At 38.2% G+C, this 27622-nt stretch overlaps 2 protein-coding genes and 2 pseudogenes across 10 annotated transcripts in view; 2 read left to right on the forward strand and 2 right to left on the reverse strand.

Annotated features, from left to right (window-relative positions):
- LOC146455921 (uncharacterized) overlaps positions 1-27622 on the reverse strand; it is a 416007-nt gene that overhangs the window by 19755 nt on the left and 368630 nt on the right. For 6 of the 9 annotated variants that reach the window (XM_085093655.1, XM_085093656.1, XM_085093658.1 and 3 more), the window contains one exon: positions 12782-15335. In XM_085093655.1, coding sequence (XP_084949781.1) covers positions 14692-15335 — 644 coding nt within the window. In that variant the 3' untranslated portion in view covers positions 12782-14691. Of the gene's footprint in view, positions 1-12781; positions 15336-17438; positions 17571-18823; positions 18947-27622 lie in introns of those variants that run through there. The other 3 variants (XM_085093653.1, XM_085093657.1, XM_085093654.1) reach the window with 3 other exon arrangements.
- LOC146455923 (peroxisomal N(1)-acetyl-spermine/spermidine oxidase-like) lies at positions 5261-7590 on the forward strand (annotated as a pseudogene).
- LOC146455924 (uncharacterized) lies at positions 9837-12555 on the forward strand (annotated as a pseudogene).
- Positions 19336-26640, reverse strand: LOC146455925 (uncharacterized). Its single transcript, XM_085093686.1, has 8 exons — positions 26183-26640; positions 22869-22960; positions 21647-21903; positions 20428-20545; positions 20177-20299; positions 19920-20042; positions 19662-19784; positions 19336-19526 (listed from the first exon to the last, which is right to left on the reverse strand). The coding sequence occupies exons 1-8, from the start codon at positions 26380-26382 to the stop codon at positions 19336-19338; spliced, it is 1227 nt and encodes a 408-aa protein (XP_084949812.1). The 5' UTR covers positions 26383-26640.

Raw genomic sequence — 27622 nt, forward strand, 5'->3', positions numbered from 1 at the left:
TGCGTGGATTAAAACTATGCGGAGAAGGCAGAAATTCATGTAGCAAGTGCTCTTGATGTTCAAAAAGAAAATCGGGGGTAAAATTGTTATTTAATGTTGTCTTTATGTTACTTTTGTGATGTATTGTAATTTCTTTTTGTAGCAAACTTTTGAAATATTAGCATAAATAAAAAAAATCTGAAATCTGGGGTAACAATGCATTTTTCAGTGATGATAAAGCTTCAATTATGGAAAAAATGCCGTACATTACCTTGTATTTTAGCACTTTTTAAGATTATTGTTGCTTAATTATCTCATAAAAAAAAACTGGTTACTCCAATTTTTTTTTTGTATTCCACTAGCCCTTGCTAAGATCTGCTTTTCCTGCATAGTCATAAACTGCGCAGAAATACCTCTGTATTAGTAGGCACCGTCCTTATGGAATTTGCGTCTTAGTCGCGTCAAAGACGCAGATAGCAGTATTGTATTCATAAGATGTGTTTGCGTCTTTCTCAACGATACGTTTTTGCTAACACGTGTTTTTCTCATAAGTTTTCAGGTGACGGGCGCTTTACTTTGGTTTGCCAAAATCAAAACGATGGGGCTGCCAGACGTTTTGTTAAGTTTCCTCATTTTCTTCAAAAATTTCTTGTTATCGAGTTACCCAGCGCGTCCCTTCTCCTCACAGGAACCGACTTCGCGCGCGATCGCTTGTTCTACTCGCTCAACCAATCCTTTATGCTACCTAGGCTCATGTAGTGACGTGTGTTTAAGCCTTAGTTGCAACACGCACATTCCTGTCACCGTGCTAAACTATTTTCCATACCATTCTTATACTATAATCCGGTCAGGAGGAGCGTTTTTACTATTCTCCACATGCTTCAACCGTGAGCTTTTCCTCATTTTTTTTTTCTCAGCAGTCTGCAACTGAGCACCCATCAGTTCCTCTTCCATACCCTTTGTCAGTTGAGGGTTGCTCTCCACTGAGCCAAAATATTCGGTTGTTAGTTCCAGAAACTTTCCGAGTCAAATGGAAAGGCTTTTCCCCATCTTTTCCAAACCTTTCAGTTTCCGGAATTTCCATTGGCAAATTTTGGCCAAATGGGTGCGTCACGTGACTTTCAGGATGTGTCACGGAATCCGTCACGTGAAACCGTTGACTGTTCGAGGTTTACTCACAGCCGGATTGTGCTAGCCTGTTCACAGTCCCCTACTTTTCCGTTTTTCTAAATTCGAACTCCCGCCATCTTGGTTTTAATCGCATATAAAAAAGCAAAAGAGCACACAGGCCAATGAAATTGATTTGCTAAAGGAACATAATGCTGCAAACATTAAAAGGCGAGCGCAACCTGGTTGGAGTGTCCCTTACAACGTAGCCTGACTGGGGACCGCTCGGTTCCCCAGACACTCTCCCCAAGTTGCGCTCGCTTTTACAAACCAAGATGGCGGGAGTTCGATCGAAGAAGCGAAGAGTTTCGAAAATCCCATCGAAAAATGGGGGAATGTGAACAGTCTAGGATTTTGCAGGATTGTACAGTACTCAGAGTCCACACCATACAGTCCAGCGGAAGAAAACGTTTAAGCAAGGAATGAAACGTCTGCCTTACTACTTTTGCTGGTAAGATCTGTTATATTTCCAGTTATTTCCGACTAAATTTCCCCGCTCAAGTTTATAAGCTTATGAAGTAGATGGCGATCATGGCGGGCCTGGTCGCGAGTGCAAAGGTAGATGAATGAATTCAAACTTTGCCAAACGCCTTCTATTCGAAAAGCTTTGTTAGCTTTGCGTTTTGACACAACAAGCAATTGTCAAATAGGGCAGAACATGACAAAGCGATTCTGATATAAAACTTACGCTACTGTAAGCTTACCGTAAACTGTCGCTTATAAGCCCTGGGGGCTTACAAGCAGCAGTTTACGGTATTCCCGTAGGCAAGATTTCTACACATTTTTAGTTTTGAGACTTAAGTTTAACTCTATGCTTGTCGTCTAATAGTATGTGGCTGTGTGGAATTCTTTCCATATGTGTATGCAGACCAAGCTTTTCACTCTTGAATTGTTTGGGAGTGGTGGTGGTGGTGGTGGGGGTGCTAATATTAGCCTACAGTAAGTATGAGATTTTGGCTTACTATTCACCTCTGAAACTCTGCTTGAATTTGCTGGATTATGCCTTTTAAATAGACCCTTTATGCCTGAATTCTTTCCATATGTGTATACAGATCGAGCCTTTCACTCTTGAATTGTTTGGAAGTGGTGGGAAGGTACTATGAGTATGAGATTTTGGCTGACTATTTACCTCTGAAACTCTGCTTGATTTTGCTGGATATGGCTTTTAAATAGTCCCTTTCACCCAAATGATGGCTGTGTAGGAGACTAACTTTAAAATGGCTAATTATTTGAGTATAATAATTATACTCAAACAATTAGCCATTTTTAAACCATATAAATTATTTGTATGGTTTAAAGTTGGTGATGTCTGCAGCTGCAATTTCCACTGTAATACGAGTCCATCTTGACATTGTGTCCCTGGAAACTTGTCTATAAGGGAGAAACCATAGTCTAGTAATAAATTATTGTCATTGGAATTATAAAACTGGCCAAATTAAAATTAAAAATTGTTGCTAGTGCAGATCTCTTTGTAGTAAACCTTACTAGGGTACTACTATGCCACTGAGTGAATCATTTTTTTGTGAACCACACACTGTCAATTCCTAAGCTAGCATTTGAAATAAATTTCAATATAACCGCTTTATATAGTTTATTGTATTGAAAAGGCAACCAAAAGACTTCAAAATTAAGGCTTGTGATTCAGACTTTATATCTACTGGAAAGCTGACTACATGTATAATTATCTTTTCAGTTGTAAACATCTAGGGCAGAAAAAAAAGGAAAATTGTTGTTGTTAACAACTGAAAATCAAGTTACGGAAGCAAAGTCACTTATTTTTAGTGTCACTTTTAATAACAAAAAAGCATATTTTTATCAATGAAAACTTTAAAAATTGATCCACCTTTGTTGAAAATTAATCCAACAGTGCTCAGAACTACCTAGTATTAATAATTATTATCTCTGGCTGCAGACGCCCAGGATGAAAATGGACTGCAGCGTAAAAAATGGACCAATTCTTTTAAGATCTTCCCTTGTATTGGGAAACATTGCTGAAACTTATCAAGGCTTGTTCTTCCCTCAAGGGTTAATCACTTGATATTTGTTTCTTGCAGCACATTGAGAAATATTATTTTTCCAGTTAGAGCAATTGAAGGTCTGAGAGCATAACCGCCTTATGTCGAATTTTAGCGCAGCTTTCGATTTCGCGCGGATTTGTACGAATTTTGGCTCTCCCTGCTTTGGAAAACATTTCGCGGTTTTACAATCAAGGACAAAACTCCTTGAGAAAACCAAACGCGAACAGAACAAAAACCACTTGTTACTTCTCCCTCCCACCCCCTCCCCCTATGCAATGAGAAGCGAACACAGACAGCCAAAAAACCACTCACTTACCGTTTCTCCCTTCATAATTCTACCACAGTTACTTCTCCCTCCCCCCCTCCCCCTTATGCAATGTTGATGTGGGAAGTGATGCTTGCCAGGAAACTGTTCGTGACCCAAAAGACAACATTGAGTCAGGGGGAGGGGGAAGGGGATTTGGTAGTTTGCTTGTCTACAAGTGAACGCGCTTGGAAGGCAAATTTTTTTATAGGTTTTGTCCACGGCAGACTCGTTTTCCAAATTATCGGTAGGCTAAAAGTTTCCACTGTCCACGAGCCGTGTTTAGCCGCACCAGTTGTTGTTTCTATACGTAACGTTTGAGATGATATCATGGTTTGCTTTTGCGGGTTGTAACAAGCCCAAAATAGATCAAGGCAGTCGGGATAAACAACTTGCGTATCGTACTGGCTAGCTGGTTTCGCTTTTGTTTGGTGAAGTTTGTAAACGCACGACATCTATGGATCTTTTGAAAAGTTATGAAATTGACGAATGCAGTTCACAGGAACTGGTGGAAATGTTGTTCAAAGAATCCCTCCTTGGTAGTGATGGCTGTGCCGTGGCGAATTTTTCAATTCGATTATCAAATCCCGCGGGAGCATCAGAGACAAATCCCGCCATGTGCAAGGTGTTTTGCAAGCCTTAGTTGTGGTTTGCCAGGCTTGAAATTCGGTATGTAACGATTAACTTGACAATTTCAAGGCAATGATTCAATAAAAGTACGATTAACATAGATTTTCAACGGTTAACACCGACGGCTCTTAAAAATAATAGATAGTCTTTACCTTTTAATAGAACTGCCGTTAATCGTTGTTAATCGTTGAAATGGCTACATGTCTTCCTGTTAATCGTGTAGAATGCTAGTATTTTGCGTTATCAAGAGTGATATGTCGACAAACGGGACAAAGCTGGATTTTACGCCAGGAAATGGACACATTTTCTCTTGGAGAATGTAACTGTTTACATTTCGGACATTCCTGTCACGTACGTAGTAGTTTGTAACAGAATCAAATAAAAGCGTGACAGCATTCTTTTCGTTGCTCCCGCGGAAAACACCGCTTTCGTGTGCCGTGTTTCAAAGACAACGAGTGTATATTGAATACAAGTATTTAATCCTCAGTGCATTGTCCTTTTGGTCATTCAGTGTCTATAATGTTACCGATACATCTTTACAAGATGGTAAAATTTCTCAATGGCATTAATACGAAACACAAAGCGGCGTGAAAAAAATACTGGACAATGGTTTTCAATCGAATTGCAGTTCACATGCAACAGTTTAGACAAATCCGAGCTACATCGAAAAACGGGCTGAAATTCGACATAAGGCGGTTATGCTCCCAGCCCTTCAATTATATAAATAATTTTGGGTACACTCCTTTTCACTTGGATTTGTGAATAAACGGCTGTTATGATTATGATTATGATTATGATTATTATTATTATTATTATTATTATTATTATTATTATTATTATTATTATTATTATTATGTACTTAATGTCAAAACCTTGTACAGCTTTGACCAAAACATAGTATGATGCCTGTGACAATACCCCTTTAACATCACAGTAGCAGCTGAAAAATTGCACAAGTAATTGGCCACAAACGTAAAGTAAGCATAATGTGGTATAAAGATGTCATGCAATTTTGCTGTACCCATTTGCTAAAAAGCCTTAACTAGGGAAAACAATTTATTGACACAGGGACATGTGCTCAAGGATTAAGCTGGTTAAAGGCCCTGTCACCAACTGTTTCATGCATCTCTTTTGGATATTTATTAAGATTCTCTTGTGGTTCTAACAACAGTAAAAATATATTTGAAAATATATGTAGCCACTTACTGACGATGCTTGTTCTTCTTTGTTTTTTTAGTTAGTACATAGTAATGTCACTGAAGCCCAAAGTTGTGGTTATTGGTGCAGGGATAGCAGGACTGTCGGCTGCAAGTAAACTGTACCAGTCTGGGAAAGCTGAGGTGTGCGTCTTAGAGGCAAGTCAGCGAGTTGGTGGTAGAATTCACACTGGCAAAATTGGAGACAATCAGGTGGAGTTTGGTGCTGCATGGATACACGGCACAATTGCAAATCCTATATTTGACCTGGCCTGTGACTTGAAACTGCTAAGCAAGGCAGATATTAACAAGGAATGGGTGAATGAAAACAGCAGAGAAAAACCAAATATTGGCAATCAACTGCGATGGAATATTGATGATCAGCTTATAACAGAGGTTTGGAAAGTCTTTTATAACCTTATCTCAGAGACTGAAGATCTGTCAAAGATGGAAAGTTTTGCTAAAGATGTGAAGGGTGGTTCTAGTATGACAGTTGGTGATTATTTGAGCCAAGGTTTTCAATCTTATCTTGAATCATGCAACTGTACCTCAGATATCCCAGAAATTAAAGCACTAAAGAAAGAGAATGCAATTCCACTGGTACTAATTCCTTGAGTGATTTAAACCTTGAAGAATTTGGCGAGTATATTTACTTAGATGGCTCGGATTTCTGCCCTGTTCCTAGTGGTTATCACAACATTGTGAAAACATTGCAAGCAAAACTTATCATCAGCTGTGTTCATGTTAACCACAAAGTGACACAAATAAAGTGGACAGCTTATGATAAATCAGAGACTCCAAACGGCCACCATCCAGTGAACGTTGTGTGTAGTAATGAAAAATTATTTGAAGCAGATCATGTCATACTGACAGTCTCTCTTGGTGTCCTCAAAGAAAAGTATTTGTCCTTGTTTTGTCCCCCATTGCCAACTGACAAAATTAATGCTATCTGTCATCTTGGTTTTGGCTACGTAGGCAAGATTTTTCTTGAATTTGAGGAACGCTTTTGGGCTTCGGAGGAGTATAACATTCATGTAGTTTGGGAAGACAGTGGCAAAAATGAAGTACATGTAGATGATGTTGAACATGAATTGAATCGTATAGAGTGTGATGTGGATGCAGAAACATTAAATTGTCCTTGGGTCCGTCGACTTTATTCATTTTACACTGCTCGTCCTGGATCGAATGTTCTAATGGCTTGGTTTCAAGGCAATGAATCATCTCACATTGAAAGCATTCCCCCTGAAAAAGTGGGACAGCTCTGTCTTGCAGTTATCAAGAACTGCACTGCTCTGAATTCTTTGCCACGCCTTGTGAATGTTCATATAACACAGTGGGTAACAAGCCCATGGACAAGGGGGTCATATTCATTTTTGTCCAGAGAGGCTAGGGGTAGTGACTTTGACTGCCTTGCCTTGCCCCTCCCCTATGGATCTGATGGTGAGAAGGGTATCCCTGCTCTTCAGTTAATGTTTGCAGGCGAGGCAACACACCGTCAGTTTTATGGGACTGTTCATGGAGCTTATTTGACAGGCATTAGAGAAGCAGAGAGGCTTTTAAAATACCTAAACAACTAAGAAAAAAAATGTTGAGCTTTTGAGTTTTCATCCTCTGTAGTTGAATTTATATAATATCACTGTTGTGTTCTACTTTCTTTTGCTTGTCATATATTATTTGTGAGCTCTGCTGCTCTGCAACAACTAGAGAATTATAATGTGAAAATGTAACTGCATTGCTATAGCATTCTTGCAGTGCATTGTGTAGTCTGTCTTTAAGTATTATTTGCAAGTTTTAATTTTGCATTTACAAGAAAAGAACGGCGAAAAGAACGTCATTTCTCATTGAGGATAACTGATGATCAAAATGCATCAGAAATGGATGACTGAATGACCGAATGAACGAACAAATAAATGAATGAATGAATATGGTAATTGAATGAATGAAGAATGGATTTAGAATGAGCGGATGAATGAATAAATGAATGAATCAACAAATGAATGAATGAATGAATGAATGAATGAATGAATGAATGAATGAATGAATGAATGGATGAATGAATGAAAAATAAATTTAGAATGAGTAGATGAGTGAATGAACGAACAAAGGAATGAATGAAGAATGAATTTACAATTAATGAATAAATGAATAATTGAAAGAACTAATGAATGAGGAACGAGGAAGCCTTATTCTATAAGCTGTGTGGTTTGTCTTAAGACTTCTTCACTACTTTCTCTGTAATATACATTTTTTGCACTCTTATTTTGCTTTTCTCGTAACGTTTATGGTGAAATAAACAAACAAATGCAGGCGCGTAGCTAAGGTTTCGATAGGGGTGTTCGTTGAGCCCCAAATCTTACTAAGCGCCGGAGGCGCTCATACTAGGGGGCTCCGGTGGCATGCTCTCCGGGAAATTTTTGAAAATCTAGGTTCCCAGAAATCTCATTTTCTGCATTTTGAGACCCATTTTGGGCAAATCACAACTTTGTTTTACAGCAGCTTTTTAAGCTATATACATCATTTCGACGGCATAATTGTTTCAACTTAAACAAGAAAGTTCAATGCAAATTCCGCGCCCTGTCAAGTTCTAAAAGGAAAAGCTATTCGATCTGCTGATAGTCATACACCAAGCTGGTAAACTGCATCATTCTCGGGTGTAGGCCTAAGAACAAATTGACTATCTCGTCAAGATTGACAGGCATATCATATTTGATATGCATTAGAGCCAGGGCGGACAGCCTAGTCTCTCCCATGGTACACCTAATGTAGTTGTTCAACCTCCTCATTGTGTTTATGGAACGTTCACATTCACAAGAGGTGACTGGAAGGGTGGCAGCAATTTTCAGGAGCATGCACAGGTTGAGGAAGTCGTCGGGAACACATGCTTTTAGTGATGAAGCACACGAATCAGCAACGATTCGTCCGTCCTGAACCATAATTGGAATTGGGAGGAAAAGAGTTGTGGAGAGGCTACTTTCTATGGGTTTTTCGGGCGGATGCGGTTTTATCGCAAACTGATGAAACGTCATTAAAATTTTGAATCTCCAAGGGTTCTTGACAATTTTTATTTTTATTGAGGATAAGACGGGTTTATATCTCTATTTTTCTTTGGTTGATGTATTTCGACCACAGGAACTTTATTTAAAAGATTTTCTTCCTCCATTATTGATCTTCAAAGGGGGTTCGTTCGAACCCCTCGAACCCCCCCTCCTACGCGCCTGAAATGAGTGAATGAATGAATGACTGAACAATGAATTAGTGAATGAGTAAATGAAGAATAAGTTAAGAATGAATAAGATTGAATGAATGAGGTGTGAATTTGGAATAAATTAATGAATGATTTCGTGAATAATAGGAAGTAATTTTTGTCCCAAATTAATTCTCATTTTGTCCCATATATAATGAATTGAGTTTACTCAAATTTGAGAGTTCACAAAAGTAACAATGAAATGTTCGTACGGTTTTGACAAGGCAGTGAAAAGGGGTTTGCTATGTGGAAATGCTGAGGTTAAAATTTGTTTTTGGGTTAAAAATTTGAAACCAGTTAACTGTTTCCTTATATTTTATTCAGTCCCAGATTTATTAACATAATCGGGATCAAAGGAAAATACAGTGGAATACTGATTTTTTTCGGACCTACTAGGAAACTGAATTTGGTTAAAAAAATCCGGAGTTCCAAAAATCGGAGGTAAAAATTTGACCTTAGGAAATACAGTGTACAAGGGAAACAACTTTTGGTTCAATGAATAAATCGAGGGCTCAAATAATCGAAACTTCACTGTAAAATCAACTGGTTTGGAAAATGTCTTCTCCCCCGTTTAACCCTTTTTAAAAGCTCTAACAGTGATCAGCATCAGACTTCTCCTTGTAATATCAATGCTTATTCAACCTCTGAGGTCATGAGAATTAAGGATATGATCACCCAAGGTGAATTTTCTTGATATACTTATAACTTCTTCCCAGTACTTTTATAAGAAACGTATGGGGACAAGATAGGAGAATACGTTCTTTGATATTAGGGGTTGAAGGGTTAAGGAAATGATAAGCAACGGAATAACAAACCTCGCTGTGGGCACTGTGAAAAACGTCGAAATCACCGCTGGAAGTTTTAAGGATGATTTTTTTAATAATTCAGTCAACAGGTGTGTAAATAGAAACGGTGCTTATTTTCTTGATATTTAAATTTGGTCAGCATTTTTTCTATCTTGAGTTAAAGAAAGAAAAATGTATGACTTTCTAACGTTTATTATTCTTTCTAACAGGGACTGAAAATTGTTTTATTGGCTAAAATTAGTAAAATGGGGTTGACATCACTCGTTAATTTTGAAAGTCATTAATATTTGGTACTAGGGAAAAGTACAATTTACAATAAATAAATGATGTAATTCTGTTAAATATTTATTCAGCAGAAGAAAAAAATAAACTTTATTTTTGACGAAAGCAGTTTTCCGATTAAATTTGCATTTTTTTTGTTCACTTTGGAAACTACAACTATACGTGTTTGTAATCTCTCTGTCGTCAATATCAACATCGCATGTCCTGGAAATGCAGGGTTCTCCTGAGATCGCGTTGGTTTCATACTCCGCTTTCAAATCTAATCCTCCAAACGAATTTAGACAGAACAAAACCGGGACTGATAACCTGCGTCTTCCAGACAGCACACAGGTCACGATAATCAGCGATAAACAAGAGCTTTCCAACTCACCAAAGATTAACATCGTGAAAACAGCCAGCGAGCTGGATGCCTTCCGGAATCAGATCTTCAACCGTCCTCTTCTGCTGTTCGTAACCTGCGGCAGGCATGTACCACATGGGCAAAGGTAAATTCTGTTATTTAATAGCTTTTCGTTTTTCATTTTTTAGTAGTACACTATTCTTGATAGATGTATTTTGCAATCTGACAATGACATACTCGAAAAAAAGAACACCCGAGTTTGCCAACAGGAGTGGAACCTGAGACCTTCCGATTACTAGTTCGGATTCTCTACCACTGAGCTACAGGAGACTTGTGGGAGCTAAGGCCATTAAACTAGGTTCATGGGACAAACATCCTGCATACTGCTAGGATTTGAATGGCGATAAGTAGTATTTGTGAAAGAAATGTGAATAAATGATAGATGTATTTTTCAGTCGGAAAAATTGTCATACTATCCTTATAGCAGATTTTTTTATAATAACTTATAACAATATTGTTATGCTGTTTTACTGTAGAAAGTCATTTTGTTTTGTTTTTTTACGATGGCTTTATGCTGACGTTTCCGATTCTAAACATCTTATGAACTTACATGTAAAACCTTCCCTAGATTGTTGAAGTCAGCACCGGTCGGAAACTCATTTCATCCCTCATTTCTATTTACCAGACTGAACAACAGGGGTGAATATCTGAGCATGCGTGACCCCGAATGGTGGATCCAGTCGGATAACTCCCCCTGGCGGAACCCTTATGCCCGGTGGGGAACTGAACACTGCACGTCGCTGTACGAGGAGCGCTACATCAGACCAGAGTTTGTCGTCAGTGTTGACAGATCACACCCCGGGGTCAGACGCACACTGGAAGAGGGACTCAACAAGGCAGAGGACATGTTAGATGAGAAAGCTAGCTTTGCTGTTGAGGTTAGTACGCGTGCATCTCATTTGAATGAAAGTTAATGACTGCGCTTCCTTTTGTTATTGCGCATGCCAGCTACGCATTTCGGGATGGCCCGAGGAATACGGGTTTGTTTAAGGACAGTGCCTACTATCCGATTTAAGCCAGTTTCAGGCGCGTTCAGATTATGGCAAAGAAGAAATATCGCGCTTGAGGAAAAAATGTGAGGGGCAAAAGGAATGAGGACTACCTCGTATATTTTCTTCTTGCAAAAAAATTGTTTCTTCGCGGCCTGCTCGGCCGAAAATCCGTGACCAGTTGAATAACAGTTAAGGAAATAAGGATGGTGCTTTCTTCCTTTTATCGCGCATAAGAACAGCAAATCTTGCGATGGTTCGAGGACGGCGGCAACTAATACAAAGATATTTTTGCGCGTTTTATGACTATGTAGGAAAAGTAGGTCTTGCAAGTGTTGTTGAAATCCAAGTCGGGTAACCACACATTTTCCGGAAATATTTTTAAGTATTTCCAAATTCCATAATGGAAAAATTCCATACATTGTTGTATATTTTAAAGCATTTTAGAATTACCATTGCTTAATTGTTTCTGAAAACTGCGTGGTTGCCCTTATTTTTTTTTAATCTCAATAACCTCTTCTAAGATCTGCTTTCCCCGCTTAGTCATAGACTGCGCAGCAGTAACTCTGTCTTTGGAGGTACCTTCCTTAACGCGGGACAAACTGGTAATGTTAGACGACGCTCCTTCTAGGCAAAATCACCACACCATTTTAATCTATTACACCAGAACGTAATTAATCTGGCCCTGGGATCAGATTTGAGACCAGGCGGTCTGGGAGAAACTATATATAGCAGAAAGATCTGTACTTCAATCAGAGGTGATTTGAGGAACTACTTTGATTGTGTGACTGCTTGTCCTAGATCGAATCTAACTTTTGCGTTTTAAGACTAGGGCCCTCAGGTGCTCATGAATTTCGAGGACGTTTCCCAATTGCCGCTTCCTGGGTTAATTTGACATTAATCCCTTTATAAACTCACGGTCAAAACGACGATCACAAACCGTCAGGCCTAACTCCAACACACTTTGTATTTTAACAGTTTAATTTCAATCCCATGATTCTCCGCTGGTGGAAAACTTAAGGCATCAAACGCTACGACTCGCTGGAATGTCTTGAAATGACGGCAGCTGTTGGAGCGAACTTCGTGGTCAGTAACTGTACCGCTGTCAATCATTTCTTTGATTGTCACCCTGCATGGTGCGCCTGTTGGCCCTGTTACCTGCTGTTTGCAGTTCCCTATAAAATCTGGCGCAACGCGATTCAAGGTGTGCGTGACATTGCTGTGATGATGGAAGGTAACGCCATTTCTGCAAATCCCGGAACTTCAAGCTACAATTTGGTTGATCTTCACCAGTCTCCCGTGCATAGAAGCCAGCCAATTTCAAGTGCACAACAAATGGCATCTGATGTAGTGCCGGTGGCTTATGGGATTCCTTCCCATTCGTTTTTCCCTCCGCCCTCCCTGCAGGGGACACTGGGCAATCCACGTTTCAAGGCAACCTAGATGGCTCAATAATCTTACGGCTGGGTTTCTAGTATTATTTTACGTGTTGCCTGTATGGATTCCAAATAAAAACGCTAGTCTAGACAATTTTTTAACTTTTTTCAAATTATACTCCTCTACTCCTTGTTAGTGAAGAACGTACATATTAATACATATGTTTTATTTTCTAACAGTTTTGCCATCACGGGCATTGTTTTCCGGATTCTTTGGCTGTCTGGCTGGCTGTCAAAGATTATATCTTTTCGCTGGTGCTTGCATCTCTGGTGAAACTAGAATTTAACAACGATTCAACGAACTGCAAAAGGAGAATCAACCACAATAACAACAGCAACAAATCCTTTATTTGATGAACAAGACCAAAAAACTACAGTTTATAATCAGCTTATAACATTTGCAAGCTTCTACAACTGCTTATAAAATACAAAAAATGTATTTGAAATTTATTATCTGAAAAAAAAAAAAAAAAAAAAAAAAAAAAATTCGAATAGAGGCCCAGACTATTTTCTCAAAGAAATGTTTCAGCGGCTTTAATGTTCATAAAGAGGGTTTAGTTATTGGAGGAAATCATGAGTACAACTTATTCTTAGCAACAAAGACACATAAAACACTAACCTACCAGCTTATAATTAAAAGAGCCAAGCCTAACTCGACTAACATTCAGGAGTGCATATTTGAGAGATCAAGAGGAGATTTGGATGGGAGGGGGTGGGGGTGGTCCAATCACATGTATTGGACGTGCTGATATTCGTAAATTCTATGGTTTACAATTGTGATAGATTGTGGTTGACCCTGTGAAACTGATCATTTTCAGCAATTGTGCTCTTTTGTATATGCACATAAAAACTACCGTTCAGAAAATCCATTAAAACCCCAGACGAAACGTTATTTAGGGGTTCTCAGTTGGTGTGATTAGATAGATTATGAAAATAGTGCAAAACAATTCTGGCTTTTCATGCTAACACCAAACTTCTCAATTTTACTGAGAAACTGAAAACAGCGAGCGGCAAATGAAGGCTTAACATGGTCACGTGGTAATTTCTGCCGTCTGTCGTAGACATATTTTTAAGTCTCTCAATTAACTTGGTCCAAGTGAATCGTTAAGCGAGAATTGTTGGAATAGAACGGTTAATTCTACGATAAACTAGATTGAACCCACGGTAATCGCTGATATCGCTTATCGCAACAGAGGCCCGGTGAAATACCCTCCAGCTCAGCAATTCTGCCTCCAGAATTTTCCGATTGCTGTACATACAAATCCATTACCAAACTGAAGTCAACTAGCAAACAGACTTAGGCTACAGTATGTCTACACTATGCTGGATAACATTTTATGCCGTCGTGAACAGAAGTAGCCAAAAACCGCCGCCATCTTTCCGCTAAACGTTCCTTGTTCCTCGTTGTTGGCTTCCATGTCGGTTCGATTCTCTGTTCACACTACTCAAGAAAGTGTCACGAAAACCTATCCGATATGTGACAATTCGTTTTCAAGACCGAAGCAGCGCAGCATCGCTCCGGCAAAACTCGAACCGAAATTAGCGTTGTGTGTGAACAAAAGCTCTATCCGATATGTTTTTGGTGCCGGCACAAGAGCTATCCGGTATAGTGTAGACAGCCTGAAGTCAAAGAATGAACACTTTGCCGAAAGATGTTTTCAGACTCTATCGTCAATGTGCATATTAAACGCTATAAACAGCACTGAATAAAGCTCAGCATCTTACTGGCCTTTGATACGAGTAAAGAACACGAGGCAAAACAATGGCCCACTTTTAGCTTGGCAAGCAGGCTATGTGTGTCAAGTTGTTGGGAGCCAATGACAGGATACTAAGAGGACATCCTTCACATATATCTAAAAATGATATTAAACTTCGATGACATGCAAGTTCAAGATTTGATTCAACAATAATTCATGAAAAGAAAACACTGGAAATGACTACCATGAAGGATATTTGGGAACTTTTGTTTTGTTCTCGTTTTCTTGATCCACTTCTCGCCGTTTGGGCCGAAGTATCTGTACTGCCGGTCTGAACACCAGACAGGTCCTCTATGCAAGCAGATTATCACAAAGGAAACACAAAACACGCTTCAGGCCGCGATCCTCCTTTAGCACTGGCCAAAATGCCTTAGGGCTGGGTTTGCACAGGAGACTTAGTTTCAATCACCACTATCTGCTACAATAAACCAATGAATTACTCTTCTTCGTATCTAGTATATTATATAAAAACTTGCTTTGTTTTTACGATGACGGCCTCACTTTCATCTCGGTGAATTTAAGAGAAAGACCTGGTCTGAACTTATTCCATGCGGGACCCTTATAGTCATTTGTTCTTGGCTTGTACTTTCCGTTCAAATTAGATTTGTGGCAATTGTTGTACCACCAGGCACCAGTAAATGCCACAGCACAGTTGCTACTGCTGTACGAACCCGTGTTTCTGTCGTTATCTCTATCTATTGTTGTAAACTTCATGTTATTGTGATATGTTAAAGCATCTCCTGCTGTCCCTGAATATGAACCCACATCAAGTCGATACAGCGCCTGCTCATCACCAATGCTGAACCTGCCATATTTGGCATACACCCTATCTCCGTTCCAGTCCTCCAGCTCCACTCGCAGAGAGCTGGGTCTAGAGGCCGTCAGCCTGTGGATCTTGTCGTTTCCTAACCAGAACTCAGCCGTCAGCTGACCAAAGCCTGTTTTGTAGTCGTTCCATCCCTGATAGAAAACCACCGAGCCGTCTTGTCTTCTTTGAAACACAGTCCATCCTCCACCGTCAGTGCGCATGTCACAATAGACATTGAAGTATCCTTTACCGTCTGGGTTCACAGAGTACACTCCGTTCTGAGTATGGCCTGATTTCAACAGCGATGAGCAATCTCGATCTAGTGAAAAACAAAAGCCTGCGATTAGAACAATCTGTCGAAAATAATAATAATAATAATAATAATAATAATGATAATAATAATAATAATAATAATAATAATAATAATAATAATAATAATAATAATAATAAAAACACGAGGAATTGAAATACTATACTAATCTGAAAGTAGTAAGGACGCTATCGAAAGACAATCTCTTGTCTGTTATCAATTTTAGTTCGTAGCTGCAGCTTTTAGGGGACAATGCTTCTTTTTCGTGGCTGCCTGGATTCTAATTTCATTAAGCGTTCTATCTTGGTGAATATCAGTGGGTTTCTAGTATTTTACAGTTTAGTGCGATGTACTTTACTTTAATAATTAATTTAGCTAACCTCTTTTACAGTTTTATATTCTTGTAAAGATAACCGTAATCCGGCCTTTGGCTGCAATTGTTTTCTTAGTACCGTGTTGATACTGAGTGATGATACAACAAAGATGGAGTATAGCGTTTGTCGCGTTTATCACGCACCATTTTATGCAGTCTACGGTAAATTCAGAATCAAAGTTGTATTACTCTCGGCTCCATCAGTACAACGCAAGAAACAAGTTTCTTTTATTCCAAGTCATGTCTTACAATTTCCATGCCTGCTTATTTGTATTATATGTACGAAGTGTCCTGCTATTAAAACTATTAATGAACACCTCTGTATATTATCAATGCAAGGGTTAACGTGTGTTGTTGTTTTCGCCAAATGTTATCCGGCAATGTTGATAATAAAAGTCCATCTCGCAACGATTTCGGTAGAGCGCGAGAGCAGACGCCATTTGCTGCTTTTGTTTCTTCCCCTCCTCGAATAAGCGCCTCCTACCTTTTGTTAAATTTGGATTAAACGCCTCGCTTATTTAAAGATTAAAGGTGTGTGAGCTAGCCTATCTGGCTAGCTCCCATCAATCAAAGATATTAAAGGGATTTTAAATTGCAAGCAAAGTTCACGCAAACCCACAGATCTAATCTTAAATGAGGTCAACGGCACGGATTTAGACGCAGCTAAAAGTTGGATTCCGGGGTAAAAAGTCGATAAAAAAAATAGATGATAGGAGATCAATCGATCCGTCCATATCAATTGATGACTGTTAGATAATTGATTATCGATTCGTACGGAGTCTAAGTATCTATGATCCACTGATTTGGCATACTGATCAAGATTACGCCAATGTAAATGTAAGGAGTTAAACTTGTGTTCGTAGTCTTCATTCTTAGTTTTTTTTTCTAAATTTGTTTTTCCTTTTTAAGACTTTTTCGCTCTTATTACTCGGAAAAATCTAAGGATATAGATAATCTAATTTATATGTTACTCTTGAAAATCATGTATTATTCCGCAGTCAGTGACACAGGCCTACTAGGAAAAAACAAATCCGAGTGCTCCTAACAAAAGTCGAACCTAAGACCTTCCGATAACTAATTCGGATGCTTTACTACTGAGCTACAGGAGACTCGTAAGAGCTATCCTGCATAATGCTCGGGGTTGAGTGTCGATCAATGGTATACGTGCAATGACATAAATGTGATGGTATATTTACTCTTGTTAGGAATAAAGCGTCTTAAAATTTTAAGAAACATCAGTGAGGTCACGTGTAAATTTGATGTAACAAAATCTGACAAAGAGCGAGAGAAGGCAGCCATCTTGAAAAGAGTATCCTGCTTGTATTTTTGCACTTCCGAGATGAGATCCTTTGAAGTTGGCCGGTTTACGGACATTGAAATAACTGTGCAACTCGATCGCAATAAGTGGATGTGAAAAAACGAAGATGACGGAAAAGAGGAGAAACTTTCTGTGCTATGGAATGGAACAGAGTTTGGGGAGGGATTCGAAGGCAATCTTTCGGGGCTATTTCTGATGCTACTATGAGGATATCGCGCTTCAAGAGACAAATGAGGTAGGGACTATGCTTAGACCATTAATTTCATTTGCATAGAAGTTAATTTTTATGTCTTTTGTTACACGTCCGTATAAACACTCCGGTGATTTGAAAGACTAACACAACATGAAAATGCTCTTCCATAAGTTAAACGCCTTCAAAGTGTCTAATTGAAATGTAGCGAGATCAATGTGACGTATTTACCTGACGGTTGCCAGCAGTGTGTTCCATTTCCTACGTGGGACTGGTTACATAAGCAATTGAAGGATCCCAGAGTGTTTGTACATGAAGCAAACCTGTGGCAGCCGTGGACACCGCTGACACACTCGTCGATATCTGTGAAAAAACAATACCGCAATAAATTTAGCTGCATATGACTGTTATATAACCACAAGCTAACGATGGTTAAACTGTAAATAGGTTTTCTTTGTACCACATTTGAATGGATAGATAAATGCTTTTTTGGTAAAAACACTGACCTTCGCTGTCAAGAGACCTAATTAACTTATTCTCTAACTGTCGATGGCTGTTTTAAGGGCCGAAACATAAAAAAGGTAGTCTTATTGTTTCAGAATAAACTTACATTAACATCCTTTTGTATCTCCTAGCATTTTTGTGCCGACAGGGTTTAGCTATGCGACTTGCATCAAAGTGACTTTTAATTTAGCAAAGTGGAAGAATTTTCGAAGCAGTGAAATAGTCAAACTCGTTCAATAATTTACAGTAAAATGGCCCAGCGAAGGAATCGAAATTTGCTTTTCACTGTAAAAAACGAGACAAGTCCACTTCGCTATCGATAGAAATGTGGAAAGCACCCGGTATGTCGATATCGATTGTTTGAAATTTACAACCGCGGTTATCTTTGAAGACACGAACAGCAATTTTTCGTTCATAAAACTATTTATAGGGAATGTTTACTTTGAAGTTTTTTTTTTCTGTTTGTACTTTATGTACTCCAATCAGGGTCAGGGAGCACCCAACAGTTCGTTTCTTTTGGCGAAATGTCACCTTTACATACTTTCGTATTACTAAAAGACAATTTCCTTTTGTTTTCGAATCGGCAAGTGTGTCACTTGAAGAAAGGATACCAGGAACAAGGCCAGCAAGTATTTTCTAAGCACCAACGGAGGCTCGGAAATTCGGGAAATGAGATTTTAGCGTCTAAAACTTTTTACGAGTTGTAGTTCAGACTCATAAGTAGACACAATCGAGAGTCGTGACGGACTTTATAAAGGTACCTTGACCCCCTCATACGAATGAAGAGTAATTGATGGCAAAAATTACTGTAGTATTTTTGGTTGTAAGTTTTTGACGTTTCTGCATGTCGAAATTTGAAAACATTATGCCCTTCCTTCTTGCTAGCCATTCTCCAGTTGCCCTTACCATTTAAAGTAAAATACATGAAAAACTGAACTTTTTACTGCCTCACGTGGGCATGCCAAACTCATGGCATCAATTAAGTGATTTCTTTTTTAATGTCACCGGGTTTCCAGCTAACGCAATCAGTGGGTCTCATTGAAAAATTTCCCCTGGGAAATTGCATACAGTATCTCTTTTAACGAAACAAATTGACAACTCAAGTAGCTTACCAGTACAAGTTTTCCCATCGCCCGAATATCCAGCTTCGCATGTACAAGTGTATGATCCATGCACATTACTACACGATGCATTGACATCGCAACTGTGTGAGTTGGTAAAACACTCGTCTATGTCTAAGAAATTTTCGGAAAGCAAACGTTAGTATATTTGTCATTAATGTGGAAATTCCCATGAACCTTATATCCCAGTGAGATGTTATACCCCCGGATCATCATCATCATTTTTTTTCTGGGGACGGGTTTTCATTGCATGTATGGGAACATACAGTCGCGTTTTAGCGTACAATGTGTGGATAGGAGTCTGTCTTGGATCTTGAATTCTGGTTTAATAATCGGTTTAATTCTTTTATAGAAGTCTTACTTGTCCGAAATCCAGAATGTTGTTTTAAAGCGATTCGTCTTCGATAAAGAACAAACATGTGTTTATTGTTCGGTACCATGTTGATAAAGCAAGCAATAAATGCACATTATCTGGGTACATGCGTGCACGTAGTAAATAAATATTACTCTTCATCCATGACGATGGTTTGAAAAGCTTCACATACGTCAAGAATGGTGAATACTTTGGCCTTCGTCAGTTTTGGAAGCCTTTCTTCAATCGTCGGCATTGTGTACTTGGGTCTTCTGATCGCCTTGATAATGATTTGAATTGGATCAATGCATGTACGAAGTTTGCCGTTTGGTTTCTCTTTTACTAGGATGGATTCGAGCATAATAAAGGAGACGTAAAATGATCAGGCAAGAATGAAACTGAACTGGCTTATGAAGCGAACGGGAAAATGACCTAAACACAAACGTACATCTTGGAAAACAAGACAAACAATTATACCTGAACATACGTGACCATCCCCACTGTAACCCGCGTTACAAGTACAGTTAAAGTGTCCAAGAGTGTTAATACAGGTTGCGTTTTTGTTGCAGTCGTGAATGCCGTTGCTGCATTCGTCGATATCTAGATTATTCGAGCATAATAAAGGAGACGTAAAATGATCAGGCAAAAATGAAACTGAACTGGATTTGTGAAGCGAAAGGGGAAAATGACCTAAACACAAACGTACATCTTAGAAAACAAGACAAAAAATTATACCTGAACATACGTGACCATCCCCACTGTAACCCGCGTTACAAGTACAGTTAAAGTGTCCAGCAGTGTTCATACAGGTGGCATTTTTGCTGCAGTCGTGGATGCCGCTGTTGCATTCATCGATATCTAGATTATTCGAGCATAATAAAGGAGACGTAAAATGGGCAAGCAGGAATGAAACTGTACTTGCTTTATGAAGGGAACAGGAAAATGACCTAGTCACAAACGTACATCTTGGAAAACAAGACAAAAAATTATACCTGAACATACGTGACCGTCCCCACTGTAACCCGCGTTACAAGTACAGTTAAAGTGTCCAGCAGTGTTCATACAGGTTGCATTTCCGTTGCAGTCGTGGATGCCGCTGTTGCATTCATCGATATCTAGAGAATTGGAGAATTATATTGCATGAGTACACTGATAAGGCAAGGATGAAATTAAACAGGCTAATTATAAATGGAAAGGCAAATTATAGCTGAGTAAATGAACTGAATAAACGTATAGTATTTACCTTTTTCACAATTTTCTCCAGTAAATCCAGATGTACATACACAGAGGTACTTTTTGTTAGTGTAGCCAGACAGGCATTTGGCGTTGTTGATGCAAGGTTTGACGATCGAGCAAAGATTCTGATGACAAAAAAAAAAAAGGACATTTGTAATACACCGCTTCTATTTTCTTAAGCTAGGTCACTATATAAAATTTAAACTGACAAACGAGGCACATTGTACTCAGCTGGTTAAAAATACTTGATAAAAGCAAGTCCGCGTAAAATAATTATTTTGTTAAAACCTACTATAAATATAAATGCAGGGGAAAAGTGAAACGTGAAAGCAAACAAGTGTCAATCACATGACTAACCAAGAAAGGCCCCAAACTTGCGAAATGCTTCAGCTGCTCGAGGCAAAGCTGAATAATTTCAATATATAATTTCGAGACAACAAAAGCAGTACGATGTCCCTGCCATTTTATATGCTTATTTTGTGTAGTATTTTGGATCTTATAGTATTTTAGTAAAGAAAAAGCTTTTTAATAAGACAACTTGAAAAAATCTTAAACTGGAGGTGAGGAGTATAAGCTAAAGCCCTATATCTCAACACGGCGCTGTAGCAAGCCCTTGGCCGTTTTTTAAACAATTCACCGCTCAACAATTAAGTATTCATTCTGATTTGAATGTCAGTACTACGGTCCATTCCATTTGTCAGAATTGGCCAACCAGACTGGTTCATACGATCCATAAATGGAATCTATCATTGTTTGAAGGGATGATTTCTTGAATTATTCAAAATGGCACATTCTGAGAGAAGTGTGTCATTTTGAGCCAATTGAAAAGTGTGGCATATAAACTGTCGTTCAAATTGGAGCGTTGCGTTTACAAAACAATTGAACTGGTAAGACAGTTCTGACAAATGGAAAACGCCCTTAGTATCGGCACTTATTTCCTACTTTAAAAGTCCGCTAAATCAGTGATTTTTCCTGCAAGTTGATTCGCCTTGCTTTGGAGCAAAGTTCACTTTTTATCTAACCCGTTTGTTGACCATGTTTGGTCCCGGGAAGGTTTTGTCCTTGGAGTGGGATTATGAGTTGCTGCAATTATCCAATCAAAATGACAAAAATATAATCCATAGTTCAGTTTTAATTATCACACTTTTCTTAAGTTCACATTTTGATGATAAAAAAGCATGTTGTTTTTAAACGCTTATTTATTTTTTCAGATCTATAATTCATACCTCAGTGGCTCCATATGTCCAGCCAGGCCTTTCTATTACGTCTTCCGGATGCTGGAAGTGATCCGAATTACTCAACTCACAAATCATTTTGTTGTCAATTGGTGGTCCAATGTTGACTGAAACGCATTTGCTCTCCAGAACGCAACGATGTTCACAAGATCTGATGAAATTGTTTTCAATGGTAAGATTCAAAATTACGTGACCTTCCAGGTAATAGCCATGCCTTGGTGGCAGAAGTTTGACAGTTCGACAGCTCCCTACGGAAAAAAAAACCCCTCTTAGTCATAAACATCGTCATAAAAAATCAAGGATGAATTAAAAATTCTGACAAAGAGAGAAAAAGAGAAAGATCGAAGGGATTTCTAACTTATAGGCTTTGTGATTGGCCTTTTTCGTTATGTGGTGTGATGTTCGCGTCAGTGATTGGGGTCAGGGTCCAAACAAATGATGAGCACAACTTTAATTACGAAACACTAAAATCTGTCGTTATATTTTACGACAGCTCGAATTCATATTTATTACAATGCACGTAGCTATTAAAAGCCATTACACTTCCTACAGGTATCGTTGAGGCTTTTCAGGCTTTCTCTTTGCAGCTGCTCAGTTAACTGCGAGGGTCTTTCTTTTATGTAATCTTTCACCCTCAGTTCAGACATATGTTTCATACATTCATAGTCATAGTAATATTTTTGTCAATCGAAGTCGCAAGGAGAAAAGCGAACATGAAATTTAATTTTCTACGGATTTACTCATAGTTCCTTGAATGCGAAAACTATAAAAAGTATTCATTGATTTCTTCACTCTCACTTTTTTGCTAACCAGAGATGAGACATTTTCTACCCCAGGGTTTTATTTTCTAATCCTCGGTCTGTTGTTCAGTTGTTTAGTATTCGGCTAGAGTACGCAACATCGAAAAAACCGCAGCTGTTATAGAATCCATTTGACTTTTTGCATGTCCAAAGAGTGATAGCTTAGCGGGACTTTTCCCATTAAATTGCATCAAAAGATGTAGAAAATAATACTTAGCTTCCATAATCAGTAAAGATTCTAAGAACATTGTGTATGCACTGATAGTTTTACGGCCAGGTAAGTTAACGGAACGTTCGAGAAACGAGTGTCTGTAGGTCTGACGTCTTAGACGATGTCAAGGCCTCTAACATAAAAACAGCCAATGACGCCTTTTGGTTTGGAATAATCAATAAATTAAAACTCGTTTTCTCACCTTGCTTGGCATCAGTGTTGTAGTGTAGCCAAGCTCCCCAAAGATAGCAGAGGAATAGGAAATCATAAATGGAGAAGTAACAACCTGCCATACTTAAATAAAAAATAAATAAATAAATGTAATGGATTAAAATTTAAAAGCACCAACAAGAAACCGATAAAGATAAATGCTATATTCATCATTTCAGCTATAGAAAACTCTTTGAGTTCCTACAGAAAGAATAGTCGGAAGTATCTTTTCCGTCCCCACAGAATTTATTATTATTATTTTTTAGTTTATTTGCCATGTAAACGTCCCGTCAAGTTTGGTTTCTATATGGAAGAGAAATGAACTAAAACTTAGGTATGCTAGCATTTTTGCGGCAAGTTGTCCACAAAAATCTTCAACTCGAAGATTACTGAAGATAAACATGTTGTCGACAAAATTTATCACTTCACCACTAGGTTTATTGATAATATTAAAGAATTTCCAAAACAAAACCAAAAAAAAAAAAAGACAGGAAAAAAGGAAAGATGTAGTTAAATGCGACGATCTATGTCACTGGCTTTATTTATTTTTTACCGTCCCTAAAGCACTAAGAGGCTAGTCTATAAATTAACGGCACAGACTAACAGCGAGCCCATTATTTTGCAATTGTAGCCTCTTATTATTAGTCTGAGTGAGGAAAAAAACGTCATGAAAGCAATCAATTTGCACTAAATTTTTTAATAAACTAGAAAACAAGGAACACTCCGTAAAAACTAAAGGCTTATTTTAAGTCGATTTTTCAACTTAATTCTGGTGCTGCGGTAAGACAACGTGTAAATCTCATTTGAAGACGAGTCATATTATGATAAGATAACTTCCATCTTATTTATACGACGATGTCGTCTTAGAGTGAGATGGTTTTTTTCTTAGATCCAATGTGCCGTGGTAAGTTATATTTTCATCTTAACTCAAGATTTGAACAATCTTATTGAACATGATATATTGAGCAATGAAAGCACAACAAATTTCAATCCATAGTACTTTATTACACCAAATCTAAAATGAGAGACCTAGTACAAATCAGCTTACCGTCAATTCACAGGAAAACAATGGCCGGGCCGCGGCATCAGTTTCAATAGTGTTTTGTTGGTCTTAAAAGTGCCGTAAATTATGAACCTTACATTGCAGATTGTCTGAATTGTCACTACACTCATTCCTCTGATCAGTGACGCAGCAGAATTTTTGGACTTATCTTGGTTTTCAAAAAACACTCGGTTTAGAAAGCGACAGTAATTTCTTCATGTCCATTTTCATTCTTCTGTCTAGTTCATGCTGTTAAATTCGTGTAAGTTACAACGTTTAGTAAAGGCTTTAGACCGTATTGATGTCCAGATGTCTGCTCATTTGAATATTGAAGTTTTTGTCTCGAAATTCTTGTAAATTCCCCACTCTCCGCTACTTGAAGTCTGCGATGGATCAAAGCTCTGCATTTTTTTAAATGAATCAATCAAGGAAGATCAGGAAAGACCTCCTGAAATAAATTTGGATCCCTTTTGTGTTGGAACTTTTCGATTTCTTCCAAGGCAATTCATCAAGCAAGTTAGCAATATTTTTTTAATGAGAACTAAAATGGTTTTACAGAATTGTCAGAATTGGCCTGGTGAGAGTAGAGAATTTTTGAGGGAGCTGTTTTCATTTTAGGATCATTTTGTTTTTTTCCAAAGGAATGCATTAAGCTAGCGATTTTCTGAATAGAAGAGGTAGTTGTAATGGCATTTTTAGAGAAACACCCATCAACTGTTAAGCATACCTAATTCATGCAAGCATAAAGCGTATTGCATCTTATGCAGAATGGCAGTATCTTATAGCCAGCTTAGGCGTCTTAAAATTTACACAAGACCAAAAAAACTTCTTAAAATGAGGGCCCCATCGACTCAGATTAATGTAATTAAAATTGCTATTTCTTAAAGTAAGATGCCTCAATGTTGATTAAGATAAGCACCTCTCAAATGAAGATGATTTAAGACAATATTTAAGACGACCTCTTATCTTATATATAACTTAGACTCTAATAGTCTTCATTTAAGATCTCCTGTGTTAATATAAGATGATTTCAGTTTCAATTTAATGTGGTGATGGTGTTTCATAAGACGGAACGTAAGGACAAGTCTTAGTTTAACATTTTAGTTTTTACGGAGCACGCTCGCCGCGGAAATCATTTTTAAACACGGTTAATTCATACGGTCTCGAAATAACGATCGAAAGGCAGCCCAACCTATAATGTTATTAGTTGAAGGAAGTAGAATAAAATCAATAAATTGCGCCAGGTTGTAGATTTTGCCGAGCTAGTGTATGCAGACTGTTTAGATCTCCCATAATTTCAGATTTCTCAAACAATGTGGCTTTGTCGGTTATACGGGTGCGTCCAAGAGTTGATTTTGGTGGAATGTCCGTTCGAAAGGTATCACCCGTCTCAGTCAGAAATTTGGATTCAATAGTTAAGAAAAACAAGCGTTATCTTTAACGAAGGGTCACCTGAAACTTTAGCAACGCTGAAAAACTAATCGCATTTGTGTTCGGTGGACAAATACTTCGGTAAAAGTTCGGAAAAAGACCCGCTTGCATTTCGAAAAGCCAACAACAGCTCGTAAATTCGGGGAATAGTATTCTATACCCTTAATATTTCAGCTAAAGCATACGAACGGATCAAGCTGCGTCAACTTGTAAAAATTTACGCCTTGGAGGTCGCAAAAAGGATGCGAGATTTTTTAAGGAAAGAACATTTTAACTATTTTTGGTTGGGTGCTCTGGGTTTGTACGCTAAACCGAGGAATTGTCTACACACAAACTTACACTTTGTAAGCAGAAACGAGATTCGTGTTGGTCGCACAGGGCACGTTTCTCTTCTAAACGTGCGAAGTACGGTCAAAATCGACTGAAGACGAATGTGCACTGGCATGGGCCAAAATTGTGCTTGACGAGTTTGATAGTTTGACTCTCGTCTCTACTTGCTTTTATTGAAGGACACGATGCACCATGTAATTTTCTCATAAGAGAGCAATCCTTTCATTCGTTTTGGTTGCCGAAACTTCCATAATACGGCATAAAATATTTTCATTTTGTTTCCGTTAATAAGTCTCGTATCGTTGGCCAGAAATAAAAAGCAATGAGTTCACGAACTTATCTCTTTGTGTGGTAATATTTAAATTTCCTTTTGAAACTTCGTTTGAGTTTCCTGTGTTAAAGACGAATAAACTAATAAAGTTTACTAACGTCGGTCGAACTTGTTTACATGGCTATAATTATTTTTACTACATGTATTATTATTATTGTTATTTCTTTTTTACCTTTCTGGGAATCTGAGTAGTACTGCAGCCACTCTTCTCAAGAAAGAGCAGATCAACAAGCTCGAACAAAGAAGATCTTTACCCCAAAACAATGATTCGCTGTGTGTATAATTGGTGAATACGAGACTGACTAGAAAGATATGTATTGGAAGTGGCAGGTGAGTATTGATCACAATGGGATGGGGAAAATTGTCATCCATGATCTAGGAATGACAGAATTAGATAATGGCACTAAACCGCTTTCTCATCTATTATTGATTGTCGGATGACTTTTAAGGGAAGACACTAACGTAAGCACGTATACCAATTTTTTTCGTCCCTTGATAATTTCTATCAGAAAGAAAATAAGACAGGGAAAGGGAGATCTCTGGAAGACGGATATATTATGATTGACTAAAACACCGGACGTTTTACCCAGCGAACAGGCCTCCCGGCTGGGGATAAATTTAAATGTCTTAGCTGACGATAGTTCGACTGTCTGTTTGTTTGTTTTTCATCAAGGTTCTGCGCTCTTCGTAATTAGTAAAAAGGGAAGAAGATTTGCCATGTACATAAATTATTTGTGGCGGCTGAATAAGAAACAGAGTGCTGAATTTTGAGACTTTACCTTCTATCAGGAAGAAAATAAGAGAGGGAAAGGGAGATATGTGGAAGAGGTATATAATATGATTGACTAAAACACGGGAAGTTTTACCCAGCGAACAGACCTCCCAGCTGGGGATAAATTTAAATGTCTTGGCTGACGATAGTTCGACCGTCCGTTTGTTTGTTTTTTCAAAAGGGTTATGCGCTCTTCGTAATTAGTAAAAAGGGAAGACGATTTGTCATGTACATAAATTATTTGAAGCGGCTGAATAAGAAACACAGTGCTGAATTTTGCGTCTTTACTTTCTATCAGGAAGAAAATAAGCGAGAGAAAAAGGGAGATATGTGGAAGATGTATATATTTTGATTGACAAACTATAAAACGAAGATCCCTTATACCGTCAGAAATATTCAAAACACCAGAAATTTTACCCAGCGAACAGGTGTCCCGGCCGGCGCTTGCGTAGGAGATAAATTTAGATGTCTTGGCTGACGATAGTTCGACTGTTCGTTTGTTTGGTTTTTCATTAGGGTTATGCGCTCTTCATAATTAGTAATAAGGAAAGAAGATTTGTCATGTACATAAATTATTTGTGGCGGCTGAATAAGAAACACAGTGCTGAATTTTGCGACTTTACTCTAGTTATTCTCCCAATATCTTAAACGTTTGATGAAATAAAAACTACATCTGCTGCTATCTCCAACCAAATAGGAACATACGAGACTACCTATGGATTTTCGTTCAAAATCGTGAGAAGGTTAAGAAATCGTCGGGAGTCTAAAGAAAGAAATTGCAAGATGTTAAAATAATGAAAATTTTAAAGACTGAACAACGGAAAGTGGGTTGGTTGGGTT

The sequence above is a fragment of the Pavona decussata genome, unplaced genomic scaffold (assembly GCF_977016875.1).
Source record: "Pavona decussata unplaced genomic scaffold, jaPavDecu1.1 SCAFFOLD_265, whole genome shotgun sequence".
Lineage (NCBI taxonomy): Eukaryota > Metazoa > Cnidaria > Anthozoa > Scleractinia > Agariciidae > Pavona > Pavona decussata.